We start from the raw sequence: 21790 nt of genomic DNA on the forward strand, positions 1-21790 counted from the left end.
AAACATAGGAAAGTGTTGGCTCCATATTACCCTGTGTAACACTGCATATTGTCAAGACTTTATTATATCCTGGATAGTTACTAAGAAGAGAGACAGAAGAAAAAGAAGGAAGAAAAAGATCTGATAAAATGCAAGGATTAGTTGGAGGAATATTGCAGGCAGGAGAAGAGGTTAAGGATGGACAGCAAGATGTTTTCTTAATAAAATATTCCTGGAAAAACTGATGAAGGAACAAGCACAACAGGATCAAGCCCATTTTGAACTAGATCCAAATGCTAGAGCAGGCATAGGCAAACTCGGCCCTCCAGATGTTTTGAGACTACAATTCACATCATCCCTGACCACTGGTCCTGTTAGCTAGGGGTGATGGGAGTTGTAGTCCCAAAACATCTGGAGGGCCGAGTTTGCCTATGCCTGTGCTAGAGGACTCTGAGCCCCTTTTTAAAGGGTCCGCGGGAGCAGGGGTATATACATTTATCTTCCATGCCTCCTCCTCCTCCTCCTCCTCCTCTTCAAAGATTTGGTGTCGTCTCTTGTTCTTGTACTGTAGTGTGCATTGTATGTGTCTGTCATCAGATAAGGTTTATTTTGAAAAATGTTGGCTGTCCATTGATTTGAGAGAGACCAGGATAGCTACTGTGGCTAAAGTCCATTAGCACCAGTCTGTATATCTTCAGTCAAAATAAGCAATGGCCATCTCTTCAGCGCACCACTTTGAGAGATGAAATCTGGTAAAGCAGAGTTCTTATTTATTGACAGAAAGTAATTGTCACACACTGACATGTCTGAAATATTATTTCAGATCGAAGACAAAGGATGTCTGAAACTTGCAGCTTGCTAGGCCTGAGATCGGGTTCATAGGCGCCAGAGAGTAATTTGGTACAGTAATGTGCATCATGACATGTTTTCTTTGTGTAAGCTAAACGAGAGAAGTCAAACATGACATTAAAAGGGATTCACAACATATTATAAAGACAGTTTTACTGTTGAACTAACAGAAAATCACATTCTGAACTGAACACTATTTGAAGATGTCAGTCTTTATCTACTCCCATCTCTCATTTACTGCTGCCTCTTCAGCCAACTCTTCTGCCTCCTACTCCAACTTAGCAACAACCAAAGGACACAATCCATACAAAAAGCAGTGTTGCTTATAGCTTATCATATTCACATCTCCCTTTGAGAAACTATAAATTAAGATCTATTCTTTATAATTTCCTATTAAAAACTTATATTTATATTTCCTAAGTGTGGGATTGTGAGAGACTGCAGGTGGATTTATACACAGGAAAACATACACACTATAAATAAATTAGATTGTTATAACAAAAGAAAATTGCTATTGAAAATCGCGTTTTAAAATTTCCTGCTCTCTGGCGCCATCTGGTGCTGGATGTTTATAGCGCATTCAAATCGCTGTTCCTTTACTAATTTAGCCGAGTCCTACGTGAAGCATTTTCTTGCATCCTATTTCCACATAGCTCCCCATTATGTCCATGCTGTTCCTCTGAATGTCTTTATTCTGCTGCTGCTGTTTTAGTGTGAACAGTCCCACCTCATGAGAGAGCACGAAGATGTGCAAGAGCGGACGACGCTTCGCTATGAAGAACGGATCACGGAGCTCCACAGCATTATCGCAGAACTAAATAAGAAAATCGATCGACTTCAAGGAACTACTATAAGGTAGAGTGGTCCCTTATCAGTTGTGTCAGCCTAACACCAGCATAAAGCTACCTCTTGCGCTTCGATAAATATTTGCTCCCATCTAATCATATTGGGGCGTGGGTGGCACTGTGGGTTAAACCACAGAGCCTAGGACTTGCCCATCAGAAGGTCGGCGGTTCGAATCCCCGTGACGGGGTGAGCTCCCGTTGCTCGGTCTCTGCTCCTGCCAACCTAGCAGTTCGAAAGCACATCAAAGTCCAAGTAGATAAATAGGTACCGCTCCGGCGGGAAGGTAAACGGCATTTCTGTGTGCTGCTCTGGTTCGTCAGAAGCGGCTTAGTCATGTTGGCCACATGACCCGGAAGCTGTACGCCGGCTCCCTTGGCCAATAAAGCGAGATGAGCGCCACAACCCCAGAGTCGGTCACGACTGAACCTCATGGTCAGGGGTCCCTTTACCTTTACCTTAATCATATTAGGTTGCATATACACATACGCATACATGTGTGTACACACACACACACACGGCACGCATGCATGTACCTGCTTAGAAACTTCCTTGTTTTATATCCCTTAATCCTTACAGTTGTATGCTGCTGCTTCCCCATACACTTTCCCAGTCAAAGAATTGTACAGTTGGAAGGATCATCTAGTCCAAACTCCTGCAATGCAGGAACCTATTGCCCAATGTGGGGCTCAAACCCACAACCATGAGTCTCATGCTTTACTGACTGAGCTATCCATCCAGTAATACTAATTCTCCCTGAGCCAGATATACACTATGCCGCCCTAAGTAAATAGATCTGCGGCCAAAACACCTCTAGCCCTTCCTTTTGAGATACACCAGTGGGCCACAAACCATTATTGTGAAAACTAAACTTTGCATTTTGTTGGTTGTATATGTGAAACTTCTAAAGTGGCTTTTGTTTTTCTGTACACAATTTGTAAAGAAATTTTCCTTGAAAGGGGTATGGGGGAAATGACAATGGTGATGATGGTTGGAGCATAAATGTCGGACCCAGTTGGTGTTCAGGTTCAGATTCTTTATGGAAATGACACTGAGTTTCTTCTATGTCTCTTCAATGTGATGCTGTCTCTTTCAGATACATTTGGTATTTGTGAATGTCTGGTAGTACTCTCTGCAAAGTTCATCTCTGGCAATACTAGCTATGGAATCTATCTAGAGCTGAAGGAATTTTGTTGCAAACATTAATCATATTGGCTGCATTAGATCCTCACGCTTCTTCCTAAGTTGAATACAGTGGTGCCCCGCAAGACGAATGCCTCGCAAGACGGAAAACCCGCTAGACGAAAGGGTTTTCCGTCGCGGAGGCGCTTCGCAAGACGAAGTTCCCTATGGGCTTGCTTCACAAGACGAAAACGTCTTGCGAGTCTCGCCATTCCCCCCCCCCCCGTTTCCCCCCCCTTTTCAAAGCTGCTAAGCTGTTAATAGCCTTTTAACAGCTTAGCCGCTAAGCCCGCTAAGCCGCTAATAGCGCTAAATCGCAAGACGAAAAAACCGCTAGAAGAAAAGAATCGCGGAACGGATTCTTTTCGTCTTGCGAGGCACCACTGTATATTCTTCCATTCGTGATCAGCTCTATGAAATTACCACAGAACGATATTAGATCTTACAGTTGTAGCTTATGCTTTACTTCTGAAGTAACAGAAGATCTTGCACCTGAAGAAAAATCACATCTCAACTCTGAAATAAGCAAAATGAGTTATCTGCAAAACCCTTAATTACTAATGAATTTGTAGGTGTCTCGCTTCAAGATAGCTCCTAATTGGCTCATGACACTTGCGTAATATCTCATATATATTTTCACTGCCCAGAAAGCGTTATACTTTATTCATGCTCCATAGGAGAGGAATCTTAACGTTAGAAGATTGATTTCTTAGGAGAGATGAGAATGCTGCCCTTTCAACGCCAAGGGTAGATCAGAAGTACATGGAGAACTAGCACCTGCCCTCACTTTGGTACAGGAAATAAAAATGGCAGCTGCTTATTTTTGAGTAGATGCGACAAAAATATTAGCATAAATATAATTCTAGCAAACGTTGTATTCACAGAGGACCTAACACCTGAGGATATCAAAGTGCTTTACCAGCACTAATTAAAGCAGAGCAAATGTTGGAAACCAGCCAATGCCTAGACTGGGTTTTGAAGCCATGAGAGAATTACTTTGCACACACCCTGTCAACACCCCAGATGAATTCCTTAGCGGAGATAGCAATGGGGAAATACAAGTGCCACTTGCCTAATTTCTTGCTCTAATATGCTAAACTGATGAAGACAAACTTACATATTACACTGTTCGTTTCCTTTTTCCAACTTTTACCTATCAGGATAAGTCATTGCCATAGTTTAAAGCAGGGTTTGGTAATTGTGATCTGATCAAAGTGCCAGCAGAATACTCCAGAGGAACAGCCAACTAAGCTTTCCTGGCGCCTAATGGCTAAGAGGGAGCTGTATGGCACAATATGGAAGTTGTTCACCCAAGTCTTTATTGCTAAACTGATGAAGGGACCACAAATGGTTGTCCAAACATATTTCAAGATATCTTTGTCACTGGTATATAGTATACACTGTAAGCCAACTCTGTTGCAGGGCTGACTCTGAATAAGGTAAAGGTAAAGGGACCCCTGACCATTAGGTCCAGTCGTGACCGACTCTGGGGTTGCGGCGCTCATCTCGCTTTATTGGCTGAGGGAGCCAGCGTACAGCTTCCGGGTCATGTGGCCAGCATGACTAAGCCGCTTCTGGTGAACTAGAGCAGCGCATGGAAACGTTGTTTATCTTCCCGCCGGAGCGGTACCTATTTATCTACTTGCACTTTGACGTGCTTTCGAATTGCTAGGTTGGTAGGAGCAGGGACCGAGCAACGGGAGCTCACCCCGTCATGGGGATTCGAACCGCTGACCTTCTGATGGGCAAGTCCTAGGCTCTGTGGTTTAACCCACAGCGCCACCCGCATCCCACGAATAAGACTGATACCCTAACTTTAAATCAAATTGTCAGGAAGGAACACAAAAAATATTTTTAAATGCAAAAAACACACATAATTGCATGTCAAAGCCCCAATCCTCCGTCATGAGAATAAGGACACAAGGACACATAATTTTACGTTAATGTTAATGGACAAAATTTAGGCCACAACTTTATTGGTTACAGAATGTGAGTGGTATTGGCTTAGGCATTGGCATCAACAGACTATATCTGACTCCTGCCCACCTTGCAGGAAGTCTGGAAGGGTAAACCACCAGTAGGGGGAGCCCCACTGATGTGGATCGACTTGAACACCCCCTGGGTTCCCGCTGGGGTCGTGGCATGGCCCTAGCCCCTCCCTGGGCTTCAGACGAGATCCACACCCCCGGATTCCTTTAAGAGAATACCCTTGAGCACGGAGGGGCAGGTGATGGCTGCACCTCCCCTTCCCCAAACATCACTATTCCAATGCCTAACCACCAAACCTTACAAAGTTGGGACGATTGCTACGAGGTAGGCGAAGACCAAGTGGCTGGTGCCAATTTGCCAGGTGGAAAAAGTCCTACCAGGCCCCTCAACGGCGACCAACCAAAGTCCATAGCAAGGCCAATGATGCAACCTGATCAGAGGGTGGGAGGACGGGAGATCTGTGGCATGAGGCTGAAAAGGGACGATTCAGCGTGGCACCATGGTTTAAATTGGCCCTGGTCATGCCCCCGAAGCCACCTGCTTGGCTAACTGTCATGGCTGTGCCTCCCCAGCGTAAGGGGAGGCCCCCCACGCTGAGGGGGGAGGCTTGGCGGCTCCCCAGCAACGCGTCCCCACAAAGAGGTAGAGCCAATAAAGTAGAAAATGGCCAATATATGTAAGTTGCATTAAAATAATATACAAGGCAGAGGAAAGCAAAATATCATTCAGTTATTTTTGTGTTGTTTTTAAAGCTACCTTTACCTGTTCTTTATGATGTTTATGAATCACCTTGACACACATGTAGAAGATGATTCATAAATCAATGAAATTAATTAAAATTTAAAATAATCTGTTTTGCCAACTGCATCGTTGGGAAGGCAGGGAGTCCTTTGTAAAAAAATAAAACAAGCAATAAATAACCAGAGCAACAAAAATGTAATTGGCAAGCTCCTCTTCTCCTTCATGCATTTTTTGTTTAATTCACATGCCAGGTTTGAAAGTTTGGCCTCAACCATATATTGGTTTGCAATATTAATTTTCACCAAGCTGCGGTGGGGAGGAGGAATTGTTTATATGGCTCATACTGCCTCATATTTTGGATTTAAAACCTCTAGGCTAAAAAGAATAGCATCTGCTGAGATAAATAAGATAATTTTCCTACTCAGGAAATGAACTGAAGTTGTTCTCTACCTAAGTTTGCATTGTGAAAGTGATGTAACATATGTTGTGTTTAGTATAAATAAATGGTCTTTTTGGAAGAAGAGCATATGAAGCTCACTAAAGCTTTTGTGTGTAAGTGTTAGCACTGTGATAAGCCCATCCTCTTTACCACTCAGAGGTAATTCAGGTTTTAAAATGAAGAGCTAATTGCAGAGAGTCGACATAAATGAGCAAACAAATTAGCCTTCTGACCAAAAAAAGACAGCTCTTTGACTGCATGGTAATTGTTTTTTGTCTAAAGCTAATTATTGTTGGCTTGTGTTGTGCCTAATAATTAACTTATTCATAGAACATTAATCCACGTTTATAGGTCTTCATTATCTTGTACTTTAATTTGTGCTGTTTGGGGCTTGGTTTTCTTGCCTACTTTAGCATGTATCGCATAGAACCTTGAAGTGCTGCTTTGATGCAATTTTAACTTAGCCTTTTGGTGTATTTTGAATGTTTGCTGGGTGTCATGGACAAAAGGTGCCTCATGCTTCAGTATTCCTAAATAGTTTAAAAAGCTATCCTTTCAATATGCCTGAGTTCACACTGAAGCAGGGCAATGTGAAGAGCAAATAGTCATATTTGTTTTCCTTTGACTTAATTCATTCTTCCCTTCTGTCTCCTAAAATCCATTGCAGCTGTTACTGCGACTGGAAAACTGAAATAAATGATTTCTGAGCATTGGAAAGTGGGAGGAGGGACTCATTGAAGCTCCTTTTCAGTGATTGGAAAAACCACTATGTGGTTCTTTTAATCATGGAGAAAGACACAGTCTTCTGCAAGACTCCCCCCTCCTCACCCCCATTCAGTTTATTTACATAGGTAAACCACTAGCAATTATAGCTGCACAGAATCTTAGCAATAATGAGCACTTTTAAGCAACCATTAATTTAATTTAGAGCTTAAGACAAGTTCCCCGGATACCCCAATGTTACTTGCACATGCCACATAGAGATGAGAAGGAATTGTGCAAAGTGCCTTTTGCAAAGCCATGTATGTGTACACACACACACTTATCCAACTATTTTAATGAGTGCTTTTACGCAGAACATTCCATTGGGTTGTTTACTTACTCATTATATATGCTAAATGTGCTACAAGTTTTTTCAGAGTAATTCTTAAACTACCATTCAAAGTGATTATGAGGATAAAATTTCAGTACCTGACATCCTGGAAGGAAGAGTCAGGTGTAATGATAGATAAGAGAGTGAAATAATATTCTAAAACAATCTAAATAACCATGCCACCTGTTTGGTAAGATGGTTTAATGCACCTAATCATCTCCTTTTTAATAAGTATGTGGTGGATTTTGTGAACTTCAGAGGTCATATTCTAACGAAAGTTTTGTGGATATTTGTAGCTTATTAGATGCATGGTACTTTTTGTAATGCTTACTTATTGTGGTTATAGGACCATCACTTGTGCTGTTTCTCTCAGGTGGTTAAAAAAAAGAAAAAATCATTTGTCTGTGGCTCATTCCTCAGGGAAGAAGATGAGTATTCAGAACTGCGATCAGAACTTAGTCATAGTCAACATGAGGTCAATGAAGATTCACACAGCTTGGATCAAGATCAAACTTCTGTTTCAGTCCCAGAGAACCAGTCTACAATGGTCACAGCTGACATGGGTGAGCAATATTTTGAATGCCTCTCATGGTAGTAGCAGAATATTACAGCAGCTTTCATAAGGCAGAGTAAAAAACTTCAAAGCAAAAGTAAGGGACATGGTGGGGCATCTTATTAGTAGACTTAAAAGTATATATTATTCAAGCTGTCCTGAACAGCAGCACATAATAAAAACAAGCATTTAACAAACTTTTTTTTTTAAAAAAAACACCTTATTTTTTTATTTCTTAGTACATGATACAGAAAATGAAAATAAAATAAACAAACAAATACTGATACAAAATCGACCAAAAGAAAATACATATACACACCCTACACTACAAACGAAAACCCTACACACACCCTCCACCATGACATGACTTCCTTTGGTTTAAATTTGAATATTGTTATTGCATTCTTTGGATAATACATCTTATAACCATTTCTAATTATTCTCGCTTATACTTTACATACTTAATCCATGCATATCATCATATTCTTTTTAGAGCAGTGTTTTTCCATACTGCTCCATTAAATGTCCATAACAAACTTTTAATAATATATTAGCAGTAGAGCATAACTGAGCAACTTTTTGTAAGCAAAAAGAGGAAAATGGAAGCTAAACTTACATCATCTAATTCTAGACAATGATTCCTGGCCCTTTAATTTTAGAAAGCTCACAAAAATATTTGGGGCTATGTCTGATGTTTGAAATCAGAAGTCACAAACATATAAACAAAACCTTTCATTCTTGCATGTCCATCTAATTTTTTGCTACTTCTAAATATTAATTTACAAGATTATTTAGCAGTAGTTTCTTCTTAAATATCACCCTTGGTTATTATTTGGTGATTTCTGTTTTCTTTTATGCAGTGCTGCATGTAGCTGTAACATCCATTGCTTCTCAGCACTGCATAATCAAATAATGTTCTTTCAAAGCCTCTTGCTTTCAGAAAGCTGTGTAATTTCTCTACAGATGGCAGGTTTCAAAGTAACATTTGGCTGAATTGGGAAGTGCTAAGGACATTTGTTTGTGTCAGAGTGACTCTGATAATGATGGCTTTTGTCAAACTCCAGCAGGTTTTCTGGTTCAAAAACTTAGGCTTACAGCCAGCACGTTCTGTTGAAATAACCTGCTCTAACTTTTGGGACAGAGGGATTTGGAATGTTGTGCCACATTTTGCAGGTTCTGAAGGGTCATTGCTATTTAGTTCAGAGGGACAACGTATAGATCACACATTCAGTTCTGCTTTCAAGTATATGACTTAGATATATGTTGATAAAAAAAGGCTTGAAACCGCACCCACCGAAAAGTAGATTGTTCCCCACCATATTGTTGAAGCAGTATGAAATACTGAAGTTCCCCAAAGAACAAAGAAAATGGTTTGCTGTTAGCCATTTTCTTGATGATGTTTCACCCTTAAGCATGAAGGTTTACCATGCAGAATTCATAGCTGTTCAACTATGGGATAACCTTCCTGTAAAGGGAAAATTAATACAGAGCATCTGTAATCTTATTCCCTTGTTTGTGATGTTAGACAGACACGATTAATATTGGTTAAGTTCTGTGGTGCTAGGGACGACTCAAGGAATTTGGCTCCGTATGTTCAACTGTAGCGTTGCCCAAGGCAAGGTTATAGATGACTGATATAGCGATGTAGGAGGAGAACATTATGAACTTTGGGGGTTTAGATTTGTGAAGATACGCTTGCCTTAAAATGAACAATTTATGATACATATCTTACCAGTTTCCAGACCTGGCCTGAAACAAATAGACATAACAGGACAAGAATATGACATAACATGACAAGGCATGTATTTTGAGATGCCTTGCATCACAGTTTAACCACTTTGGCTCTGTAAATCAAAGTGGGGGCTAAAACATTTAAGAGTCTGCTTCTCTTGTCATTCAGAGTATTCAAAGCAATAAAAAGGCCATAGAATATCAGAATGTAAAAACTTTTTAAAAAATAGCACATTGATTTAGTCAAGCTACTTAAACAAGCTATATCAACAAGAGGCTGCATTCATTCTTTCTCTCTCATTCTCTCACTCTCTCACACACACTCACACTCATACACACACAACACACACTATACATTGGGGCTTTCTAGCAGTTTTTGGAACAGGAGTTCCCACAGCTGAGAAGACAAGTGTAAATTAAAACTTTGGCTTGTCTTGATTGCTGGCGCTCCTCATAGTGAAATTTGTAAAGATGACCCTGATTGCTACATCTGTTTCCTGCAAATAGTGGTAGTGGATATCACAACACAATTTTGCAAGTTGTTTTTTTTTTAATGTATTTTCATTCCTCTTGATTTTGTATGTGTTTTATTTTATCACCGAATTCTCTGGTACATTCACTTAAGCCCCCCCACCCCCTTTGAGCCCCTTCTGTTGGATACACTCAGAATGCAAATCTATCTTGAGATGAAAAGGTGGAACTGCACATTGCACGAATGCAGAAACCTCATTGACATACGAAGCTAGACTCACATGTCATGATATACTAGTAAATTTAGATATGCCTCTCTACTGCTACAGGCAATAAAACATCAAGGGCTAAAACAGCTAATCTCCCTTGCTGTATGTTGTAAATCCTATGACTGGGTTTAATCTACTTTCTCCTTGAGATGTGGGTCTCTCTAGCCTTGTTATAAAGTCTTATTTCCTGGGAGGAAAGCTGCCTGAGGGCTAGAACTTAGAATACAAGAGCTTGTTTGGGGCAAGGCATTGTCTTGTAAAATGTGACAAAATGTGTACAAATTGTCATGGCGCTTCAGGAATGCAGGCAACACAAATAGGTTTTTATCAGTTCAGCAATCTCCTTGGTGGATCTGTGAGAAACTGTATTTATAAAAACAAACATTTTGCAGCTGAATAGCTTCTAATGCAGGGAAATGGTTTTTAAGTGGAGCCGACAGGGCAGAGATATTTTTTTATGGGGACTATTAAAGCACTTTTTGCACATGAACGGACTTCAGAAGAATCCCATGCTCTCCTTTTTACCAATCCACATTGATAATAGCATGGAATATGATTTGTTGAGCAGTTTACTCAGTGTTCTTCCCAGATTAAAGCATACCTGTAGGACTCCTGTGAAGGTCTAGTGTGCAGGGCTTGTGCTCTGCTGTGTCCATTCATGTTGCAACAGAGAAAAGAGAGTCTCGCATGGAGCAATGAGTTGGATTATGGGGGCTGAATTAGATTTGGAATTGGATGAAATAGCACCTCCAGATGCAACCTGGACCAGCATGATATTATATATGATATGATATGATATGATATGATATGGTATGGTATGATATGATATGATATGATATGATATGATATGATATGATATGATATGATTTCTTACCCACTCTTCACTGTAACATCCCAAGGTAGATTACAGCAATGTAAGAACACAAAACATAATTCTGTTAATACAATTTACAGTCTAGGCAACCTTAATTTCAAACTTGTATTAAACATTTATTTGTATATTCTTCCCATGAAAATTGTGCCTCCAATGGCAGTGCTGGTAGACATATTATCCCTGTTCTATGCGTCAATCCTCAAGTATAGGAACTAGAAACATTTTTTAAATAATGGAAAAAATTATTTGTGCTTTCAATCAAGAAACCGCAGGTTGCACAAAAATGCTGCTAGGGCCACATTCAGCTACCATTTATCCAAAAAGGATAAGTGATTTTAATGGCCTTTCTGTTAGCATGTATTTGGCTGTCCATTGAATTAGATTGTGGGTGTATGTTAGAGGAGACAATGCAGATCAGAAACACTTCACTACAATGCTAATTGTGTAGCCACAACATTTTCCCACTCCTGTACTGTACTTGCACTGTAATAAATTGTCTGTTTCTCTGTTGGGGTGATTCATGCCAGAACGTAATATGTATCTGGATATTAATTGTTTTGTGATGTGTTTTCTTAATTGTGTACTCAAGCCCTAGATGTTTTGATGATGCTAGGCAAAAGAAGCCAGAATGAATTCATCCTTATTTACATATTGAGAACATCTGCTAATGCTTGCCCATTAAATCTGAGCTGGATGTGGATACAATTAATATAAAATTGGCATTGCACTAATAATTATTTATCAGTAGATTTCTGGAGAAAAGGACTCTGTAATATTTGAAGAAGCAACTTTTTCTCATACTAATGCCTTAGAGAATTAAAACATAATTATCTGTTTAAAAGAATTAAACAATAAAATGCAATGCTAAAATAAAATACTAAAATGTAAAACACTAGGTTTGTGAAAATTAATTGCCTCATCTTGCTTAACCCCAGCCTTGAAAGAGGCAGCCAATATTCATTTATGGAAAAATGCTCAGGTTCAGAATTGTATGGGTCTCCAGTGGGAAGCAAATAACCCCTGTTTTTATCTGTGGTCAGTCATTGGTGAGCCAGAGCTCTCTTTGAGAAGCATAGGCATACGATGCCCTGCAGGACATAACACAGTACTGTAATTATTCAAGAAAAAGAAATAGGCAGAAGAACAATGATAAAGGCTAGAACAATGGAAAGCAGATGGGTTAGCAGTATATGCAAATGTTTGACAGTATGAACTTCATTTTAAAATAATGTCTTCCTGGTGTTAAACCTTTTTAGATTAAGTCATTACTCTTGATCAGCACATAGCAAAACGTTTCCAGCATTCCCAAACTTTCCAAGCAAGGTTTTATCTGGGCTATAATCAGAAATGGTTGCTTCCATCTCATTTTGTGTAGCTCTCGTACCTATGAAAAAGAAATGGTTTATCATAGGATTAAGTGCTACTGAGTCCAGCCCCTTCTCCCCATTACCACTAGCGTGAGGCCAGGCTGACAGTCTAGATGTGCCATAAGCAGGAAGCAAGATCTACACACTTGCTGCTGTGGCAACATGCAGTTACCAAGCTTCAGATAGTAATTAAAAAAAAGATGTTTGCAGAACAAATTACTCCACTCATGCTCCATGCCACATGGAGGGGAAATGTTGAAGGCCACCAAGCAGTCTTTCTTGGGGGTCAGGGAAGGAGATATTCCTTCCTGCTTCCAATAACATCACAAAATGACACACACACCCCACCGCCAATTCATGTGAAAGACTTCTTTGTGAGTATTTCCTGATCTTGAAAGCCAAGCACGCAGATTTCAAGCTTGTCTAGTTGTTAGCCCCACAGTAAATTAGTAACTTTCAAGATTACCTTGATGTTGTTTGTGCTTGGGAGATTGTGAAGAGGAATGTTTGCCGATTTGAGTTACCTCTTGCAGGTGTGCAACCTTCTCCTCCCCACCCTCAAGATTAAGATTGAATGGAAACTCTGTCTATTGGTGACTTGGAATGTATGTCTGACATCTTCTTTCTGCCCCACAGATACCTGTAGTGACTTGAACTCCGAACTGCAGAGAGTGCTGACGGGCCTGGAGAATGTTGTCTGTGGGAGGAAGAAGAGCAGCTGCAGTTTGTCTGTGGCAGATGTGGACAGACACATTGAACAGCTCACCACTGCCAGTGAACACTGTGATTTAGCCATTAAGGTGTGGAAACGTTAGCTGGTTGCTAATCTTTATTACGTAATTTCTGACATAATAGAGCATAATTTGTACCTATATGGCGTCTTTCATCAGATAATCAAAGCACATGTTGTCATACAGTTCCGATAACAGTTGGGCAATAAAGCCTGTTTTACTGAAAGGATAATTAAGTCACAAAGACATCTTACCTATAAAAATGGGCTGAAAACTGGTTGTTGCCTGACATCTTATCTGCAGAGCTTTCTCTTGTCATTAAGCTAACCTGTTGTCGCCTTACAGAATATTCACAAACATTTTAACTGTTGAGTGCCACTGTGTTGGCAATATCATACCAAGGAGTTTTGTGCATTTTAGAGGCTTTAGGTTGGCCTGTAGAGATGGAAACCAGGCCCAAGAGGTAGAGAAATTAAGGGACAAGGGAGCACCGATTCAGAAAAAAGGAAGAAAGAGAGTACAATCTGAAGGAAAGGTAGATTGAGAAGGCCAGTCCATGGTGGAAATAATAGGTTCAAAAGTGAAGTTGAAAGGGCATGGGGGAGAGGTTTACATAGGGATGGGTGGAACTGGAAACAACCTAGCTATTCCTGAAGTCATTTCAGATATTATATACTTGTCTCACTGCGTGCTTAATTGTAGGTGGTTTCAGTAGTGTAGGGCCTTCAATGCAGTAGGATATGAACTTCCTGCTCATTGTGACAGTGATGGCATTTGGTATTCTCTGCAATCCGACAATTGTGCATGGTTTAGCTGTAACATTTGACTTTCTAGCAAATGGGTCTGTTTTAGATAAAGTTAGAAAGAAGCCACTGTGTTTATCTTCATTGGTTGTTTCCATTGTAGAAGCTATGTTTGGTTTCTTCTTTTTCATCAATCTTTGTCAGACATGCTCTCTGTGGGAGATATCCCAGTGCAAAGAAATCATTCTGCATTTGCTAAGGGGTTTTAAATGAGAAACAGGATAGGTGAAAAGACCTCTTGTTCAAATATTACTCTATTTTCCTAGAATTTGCCTTAGGTATAAGAGTTTAATGCCAGGTTACTAAGGTTCTCTTATTCTAAGGTTGGTGTGTGGCTGTTTTCTGGTGTGTGTTTTTTTAAAAGAAAAAGCACAAATAAAATATTTTCCAGTTCTGGGAGCAAGAGTAACAATAGTGTCTGAATAAATGTAATACTGATCTTTTCTTTTTGCATAGAACATTTAAAAGGATGGCCTCGTATGCAGAATCTGTTCCATGATTTTGCATCCTATTGTGTTCATGTTAGAAGCACTGTACTTTTACTACTATGCTGTATTTTGGAAGTCAGGGATTGCAGTTGGTTTCATCTTTTCCACCACCCACACGTGAGGTCAAGAGGGAAGGCTGCAGCCTTCCCTTTCTTGCTGTGGTTACTCCATTGGAAACTGCCAAGTAGATAGTAAGGGGCTGGCAGTAATCCTCAATCCATCCATGAGATGGTATACTTTAGCATTTGCTTTACTTTCACAATAAATATGAGATGTGGCCTATAGGGTAAAATTATGGAAGATAGAAGAGACACTGCAAAAATTCCTCTAAAGGGAGAGACATCTGAGCGCATGTAGTTTGCATATAAAAAATGATTCACATAGACTCTTCTCACCTTCTGTACTTCCCTAAATTCCATACTTCATTGGCATTTTAAGAGAGACATTGTCAGAGCTATGCAAAGTCTCCTGGTGAATTTATTTTTGTACTTTGAATTGTGCAGCATAGCTAAAGCACACTGAGAAGCAGCTTACAGTGCACATTTAGCTTTGAGTGCTAACAGCGCTGGTAAATGTTTGACCAAAGTGAAATCTGGTAGTTTGTGTAAGTAAACATTTCCCTGCTTTGCAGACAGAAAGGGCCTTGAATGAAGATAGGGATAGGTTATCTGACTGGTTATATACATTTTTTAAAATGCCTTGCTTGTTTGGGAAACTACTTTTCCAATAGGCTAAGCTCCCAACTGAGTGAGCCTCCTTGTGTAGGAAAGGATAAAAAGCTTAGCTACTTGTTCCCATCTCCTTTTTAGAAACAAGAAGTCTCAAAGCAAAAAAGAGGGGTAGTGGAACTTGCAAAGCACTGAAACCTCTCTTTGACTTTCCAGCTTAGCTACTTGTTCCCATCTCCTTTTTAGAAACAAGAAGTCTCAAGCAAAAAAGAGGGGTAGTGGAACTTGCAAAGCACTGAAACCTCTCTTTTGACTCCATACCTGAAGTCAGGGGTAGAACAGCTGGATTTAGTTTTTGGCAAAGATGGCTTTATGAGCTAAATGGAGAGGGCTGGAAGGCATAATTAAACCCACAGGCTGAATGCACCCCTCCCTTGGATTAGAACCTTTTAAGCAGGAGCGCTCCACATACTGAATTCATTGCCTAGGAAGGCCCACCTGGACCCTAAGCTGCCCTCTCTTAGGATATATACCAGGCATAGGCAAACTCCGGTCCTCCAGATGTTTGGGACTACAATTCCCATCACCCCTAGCTAACAGGACCAGTGGTCAGGGATGATGGGAATTGTAGTCCCAAACATCTGGAAGGCCGGAGTTTGCCTATGCCTAATATATACTAATAGCAAACTCATTATTCACATGTGGCTCCTTTATATAGCCTTCATATTTTTCATGTAGAAAACATCAGAAAGCTTGGAGGAACCCCAAGATCTGCAGAAGTACAAAAAAAAAGTTTGGGGAACAAGACCTAAAATGAGGCCTAAATAATTTTAACTGAGTGTTGGAGTAAGGGGACAGAAAACCGGGGGGTGGGTGGGGGTGGAGTAGAGTATCTTGGAAGAGGGCAGGGCAGGGCAGACAGGTTGACTGAGTGGAACACTGAACTTGAAACAGTCCACGCTTTTAAGAAATTTATACCCTGCTTTTCATCATACAGTGGTACCTCGGGTTAAGTACTTAATTCGTTCCGGAGGTCCGTACTTAACCTGAAACTGTTCTTAACTTGAAGCACCACTTTAGCTAATGGGGCCTCCTGCTGCCGTCGTGCCGCCAGAGCACGATTTCTGTTCTCATCCTGAAGCAAAGTTCTTAACCTGAAGCACTATTTCTGGGTTAGCGGAGTCTATAACCTGAAGTGTATGTAACCTGAACCGTATGTAACCTAAGGTACCACTGTATGTCTAAAAGAAAAATTCTTGGAGAAAGAAAAATACAGTATACAAAATTTTGGGGGCAAGGCAGTTTGAGTATATTACAGTGATCCTGGCCCAACTGCCTGGCTACCAGTTAGCTTCTGGGCCCAAGTCAAAGTGCTGGTTTTGACCTATAAATGGCCTAGAACCGCAGTACCTCAAGATCCACCTCTCCTCATGGAAACCAACCAGGACCCTGCAGCCATCATCTGACGCACTTTGTGCGCCTCCTCCACAAGAGGTCCAGAGGGTGGCAACATGAGAATAGGCCTCTGCAGTGGCTTTCCATTTGTGGAATGCTCTCCCCAGGGAGACTCACCTAGCACCTTCGTTACATATCTTTAGGTGCCAGATGAAAACATTCCTCTCCCCCAAGGCCTCTCGTAGAGTTGGGTCTGCTGTACCGAAGTTATGAATCCTTATTGGTGTCAGCCATGCTTCTAGTCGATTGGGCATCACTAATAGTGCTCCCCCCAGATGATTTCAGTGTTTAACTTGGGACATATGGGGTAAAGTGGGTTTTCTGAGCCCAAGTTGTTCAGGCCTTTGTATGCTAGTACAAGAAGCTTTAACCTGGCTGACCCAATAGTGGACAGGAAGCCAGTGTAGGTCTTTCAACACTGGTGCCATGTGCTGGCAATACGGTAGTCTGTTTCCATCATCGGTCTAGCGGCAGGATTCTGCACTAGCTGAAGCTTCTGGGCCGTGCATGCAGACTTAATTTCAACTATTTTAAATGGTATTGATTTATTCTGTGTGTTTTGGTATTATGTGTTATGCTTTGTAAAAGCATTGCTGGGAAGCAAGGTAGAAGTATTGTTACTATATACATTCTTATTCCGGTCAAGTTATTTTCATCCTCTTTGGGTTTTCCTCTGTATTGCAATTCTTGTCAAAGGGGAAGAATTCAGGTGCCTTTTGCTTCTTTACTTCTCCCAAAGGCTTCTTGTTTTATTTCCTCCGTCACACTTCAAAAATGAAGTTCACCCACGCATCCAGAATGTCGAAACCTCTGAGGATGGAGGTGGATGGATTTAGTTTCAGAACTTCGCTAGGTATTGGAAATGATGAGAAAAATGTGTATATAAATATAATGAATAAATGAATGATGAGCAAACTGGGAAGGTAATCCAGAAATAAACCTTCCCGCAAACATAATGGTAGGTTTCATTGTTTGAAACGAAGAACTAACTAAAATAAAATGTGCTGCTTCCGTTCATTTCCACCCACATGCAGTCTAGTTCCTCCTATGAAAGAGGAACTCTATGAAGTGGATTGCTGCTTTTGCAAACTAATTTTCTATTTAAAATGCTACTGCCTCTTACCTTAGGCTTAGGAAGTGTATTGCAGATTTCTCCGGTTCAGCACTCTTTGGTTACAGGCTTGGATAGTTTTCTCTCTGTTGCTCAGCTTTGACATCTTCCGGCAGAAATACAGAGTATTTCCTTAAATGAGGACTCAGCCATGTGCAGTTGGTAGATTTAAATGGCAGTATGGCACACCTTTCCGTCTGAACGTTTACGGTGGGGCTTCTATCCTATCCTTCACTAACATAAGATGTAGTTGGTAGAGCATGAGACCTTAATTTCAGGGTTGTGGGTTCAAACCCCAGGTTGGGCAAAATATTCCTCCATTGCAGGAGGTTGGCCCAGGTGACCCTCGTGGTCCCTTCCAGCTCTACAGTTCTATGATTCTAACGTGCACAGCTTTAAAAGTGGTTTAGATATATCTGTGGAGCATAAGATTAGCCGTTACGACAGAAGACTGCTTCCTGTATCAGAGGCAATGGGTTCCTGAATACCAGTTGCTGAAAGACGGCAGGAGACAGGTGAAAAACCATCAGAGAGGTCACGTGACCTTCCTAGAGGGCTTTAAAAGCGCTTTCTGCACCAAGCTTTTCCTGCTATGGAGACCTTTTTCAGCTCTCTACCTTGCTTACCAGCCTTTTGGAAGATTTGTGAGGGCTCTGGAAGAGCCTGCAAGGTTCCTGCGATCTCGCCCGCTCAGCTTGGCAGCATCCGACAGGTAGAAATGGTCATACAGGAGAGCGGTTTTGGGGGGTCCCTCTGACCTTGCATGCAGATCCCTGTAACGTAAGCCCCTTGCAAGTTTCAGGCCTTCATGTCATGTATTGCCTTCATGTCCTGCACTTGGACTTCCCAAAGGCATTTGGAAGAAAAGGATGCTGGATTAGATAGGCCTTTGGTCTGATCCAGCAGGCATCTTCTAATGTTCTCAAAGCCTCCAGTCAGTGATCTGCAACATTTTTGTTAGTGGGTTGTCACCACTCATCTGGTCAACTGCGGCTTTGGTTTTGCTCAGTTAGTTCACCAAAGCAGCAGTCCACTTTGTATGTCAACTGATTAAGTGGGATGCGCACTCTTTCCTGTTTTTCACCTTCATTAGTGTGTTCGATGCCTAATGCACTCTGTAAATGCCACAGGTTTGCAGTTGCTTCCATTAATATAACAAGATGTAAACAAAAATGACCATTTTTTTTAATTGCTTCATTTTCCCCCCCAAAACAATGCTGGCATTTGCTACCGGTAATTAAAATGGCTTCTGTAAAATGGAAAAGAGCAAATTGAAATGTGTCCATTAGTGTGAATAATACGTTTAGTGTTTCGTGTATGAATTATTGTTCCTTTAAAATATTCTGCAGACAGTCGAAGAGATTGAAGGTGTGCTCGGGCGGGACCTGTATCCCAACCTGGCTGAAGAGAGGTCTCGCTGGGAGAAGGAACTCGCGGGCTTGAGGGAAGAGAACGAGAGCCTTACAGCAATGCTGTGCAGCAAGGAGGAGGAGCTAAACAGGACGAAGGCCACCATGAACGCCATCCGGGAGGAACGAGACAGATTGCGCAGAAGGGTGAGGCCAATAACCACTTATGTGCCACACTCCGCTACAGAAACGTTAAGAATATTTTGTCAGAATATAAAAGGAGTTGGCAGCAGGCAGGATCCTCGCTTCCAGGCTCCATTTCTCAAGGCATTTACTGTTTTGCTTCGTCATCTGCCGTGCAGTTCTAATGGATTCTCTCTTCAACCTCTTGAGTTTCTTCAGTTGCCCAGCCTCATCTGCTCAGCACATTATCATATGCAGGTGTTCCCCAGTTTCCCTGTGACCGACTCATGCATGACCACAATTTTAGTTGTGGTTGTCGTTGGGTTTTTTGATAGTATTTTTGGACTGGAGCAACAGAAAGGGGTTTAGAGGCTTTTTAGAGAGTGCTGCCCACTTAGGTGCTTTTCACCTATGCACATGGCAGCCCAAAACATAACTCCCACGGAAGTAGGGGTGCACCTGTATAGAGATTTGAAGTAGAAAAACTTGATAGAAGGCTTGACCTTTCCTTGAACAACCGAGATACCAAATGATAACACTTTTCGAAAAATTTCAATATGATGTGCTGAAGCATGTGTTGTTGTTCTTAATAAAATAATAATATATACCACCCTTCGTCTGAAGATCACGGGGCGGTTTACAGTATTAAAACACAAAAATAGATAAAAAATTTTCCAGTAGCACCTTAAAGACCAACTAAGTTTGTTCTGGGTATAAGCTTTGGTGTGCATGCACACTTCTTCAGATACCTGAATCTGAAGAAGTGTGCATGCACACCAAAGCTTATACCCAGAACAAATTCAGTTGGTCTCTAAGATGCTGCTGGACAATTTTTTAATTTTTAATTTATTTCTACTGCGCCAGACCAACATAGCTACCTACCTGAAACAAAAATATATAACACAGTAACAAGCAAACAAACAAAATAACAGCCCCACCCACAGTTTAAAAGGCCATAGATTAGATAATTAGCCAAAGGTCTGGATGAAGAGGAGTGTTTTTGCCAGAAGTGCTTCCTTTTATTGTATCTAAGATGCAATACAGAACATGGGAGCTTGTGCATAAACATGCGAGTAGAAAGATACAGCAGATCTTCAACAGATGTTTCAACAATATACGCAGGGTTCCCCATCCCTTTTCTAGAGTACATCCGTACCTTGGTTTTCGAATAGAATGCGTTCCAGAAGTCCATTCGACTTCTGAAACGTTCGGAAACCAACAAACCGGCTTCCGATTGCCTTCCGATTGTGCAGGCGGCACCAGAAACAATAGTGGAAGCCACATTGGATGTTTGACTTCCAAAAAAACGTTCGAAAACCGGAACACTCGCTTCCCGGTTTCAATCGTTCAGGAGCCGAAACGTACGAGTAGCAAGGTGTTTGACAACCAAGGTACGACTGTATATTCCAATGCGGAACTCTCCTCTTCCCACTCCCCTTGTGAACACAAGAAGTCTAAAGTGTGTTTTTTTATTATTGTGCTAATTTGAGTTAGAAGAAAACCAGTCTTTTCTTACTTTTAATTTGAAGCAGTTCTCATGAATGGGTGACTGAATGGTTCATTTCTGGCTCAAGTCCTTGTTGAGTGTATGGATTATTTTTGCCCAAAAAACTAATTTCTAAAGGCACTTGTGGTTTTTTCTGTGCTGTGTTAGACTTTGTCATTCACTATTTTCACACTTGTAGTATTCATTTGCAGAAACCATCTCACTCAAAGCTTCGGTCCAGCACAGTCTAATGTGTGTGTGTTCGGTGTGTTCGAGAGAGCCAGTGTGGTGTAGTGGTTAAGAGCGATGGACTCGTAATCTGGGGAACTGGGTTCGCATCTCCGCTCCTCCACATGCAGCTGCTGGGTGACCTTGGGCCAGTCACACTTCTCTGAAGTCTCTCAGCCCCACTCATCTCACAGAGTGTTTGTTGTGGGGGAGGAAGGGAAAGGAGAATGTTAGCCGCTTTGAGACTCCTTCAGGTAGTGATAAAGCGGGATATCAAATCCAAACTCTTCTTCTTCTACTCTTCTTACTGAAACAGATTGCATGTGTAACCTGCTTTGTTGTTTAGTTAGATAACCAGAGCTGCAACATTTTAAAAGTGTTCTCAAAGCAGTTGTATGAATCTGTGTGGAAGTCTCATCTGCCAGGAATTCTAGCTCTGTGAGGGGTACAGTTCCCAGAATTCTTTGAGGAAAGCCATGCTTATAAGTATGCTTTAAATGCATGGTGTGGGTGTGATCGTCATTCCTCCATGTACCCTCCCTTTGCCCCTCACCCTATAACTCTTAAAGCCCCCACCCTTTCCCTGCTTGTTCCATTACATGCTCATCTTCCTGCAGCCCAAAATGAATCTGAAAGTTGCAGGTCCCTGTCTGGTCTTGGTTCTGAGACCGTAACTCTTAGGCATCTATACGATGTCTCCAGGGAGGCTGCCTTAATCCATCTGTGTTTGAAGATTTGGCACATTTATGTATCCTTGCATGGGGAAAAAATCACAGATGTTTTGTAGGGTGTTTCCTGTTTTTTCATTTCAAGGAAGAACACTTGTTGGCAGTGGGAATGCATTTTATAGTGTTCACTTAAATATATTTACCACTTCTTGGCTAAAGCGTTTAAAGCAGCCTCTCTTG

The 21790-nt window shown here is 41.2% G+C and overlaps 1 protein-coding gene across 3 annotated transcripts in view; it reads left to right on the top strand.

The window, feature by feature from the left end:
• The window catches only part of MCC (MCC regulator of Wnt signaling pathway), a 207950-nt gene that overhangs the window by 141928 nt on the left and 44232 nt on the right, over positions 1-21790 (top strand). For all 3 annotated transcript variants that reach the window (XM_028749466.2, XM_077936126.1, XM_028749468.2), the window contains 4 exons: positions 1541-1683; positions 7536-7678; positions 13017-13180; positions 18986-19192. In XM_028749466.2, the coding sequence (XP_028605299.2) occupies positions 1541-1683; positions 7536-7678; positions 13017-13180; positions 18986-19192 (657 nt within the window). The remainder of the gene's footprint in view (positions 1-1540; positions 1684-7535; positions 7679-13016; positions 13181-18985; positions 19193-21790) is intronic.

This window comes from Podarcis muralis, chromosome 11 (genome assembly GCF_964188315.1).
Source record: "Podarcis muralis chromosome 11, rPodMur119.hap1.1, whole genome shotgun sequence".
Classification (NCBI taxonomy): domain Eukaryota; kingdom Metazoa; phylum Chordata; class Lepidosauria; order Squamata; family Lacertidae; genus Podarcis; species Podarcis muralis.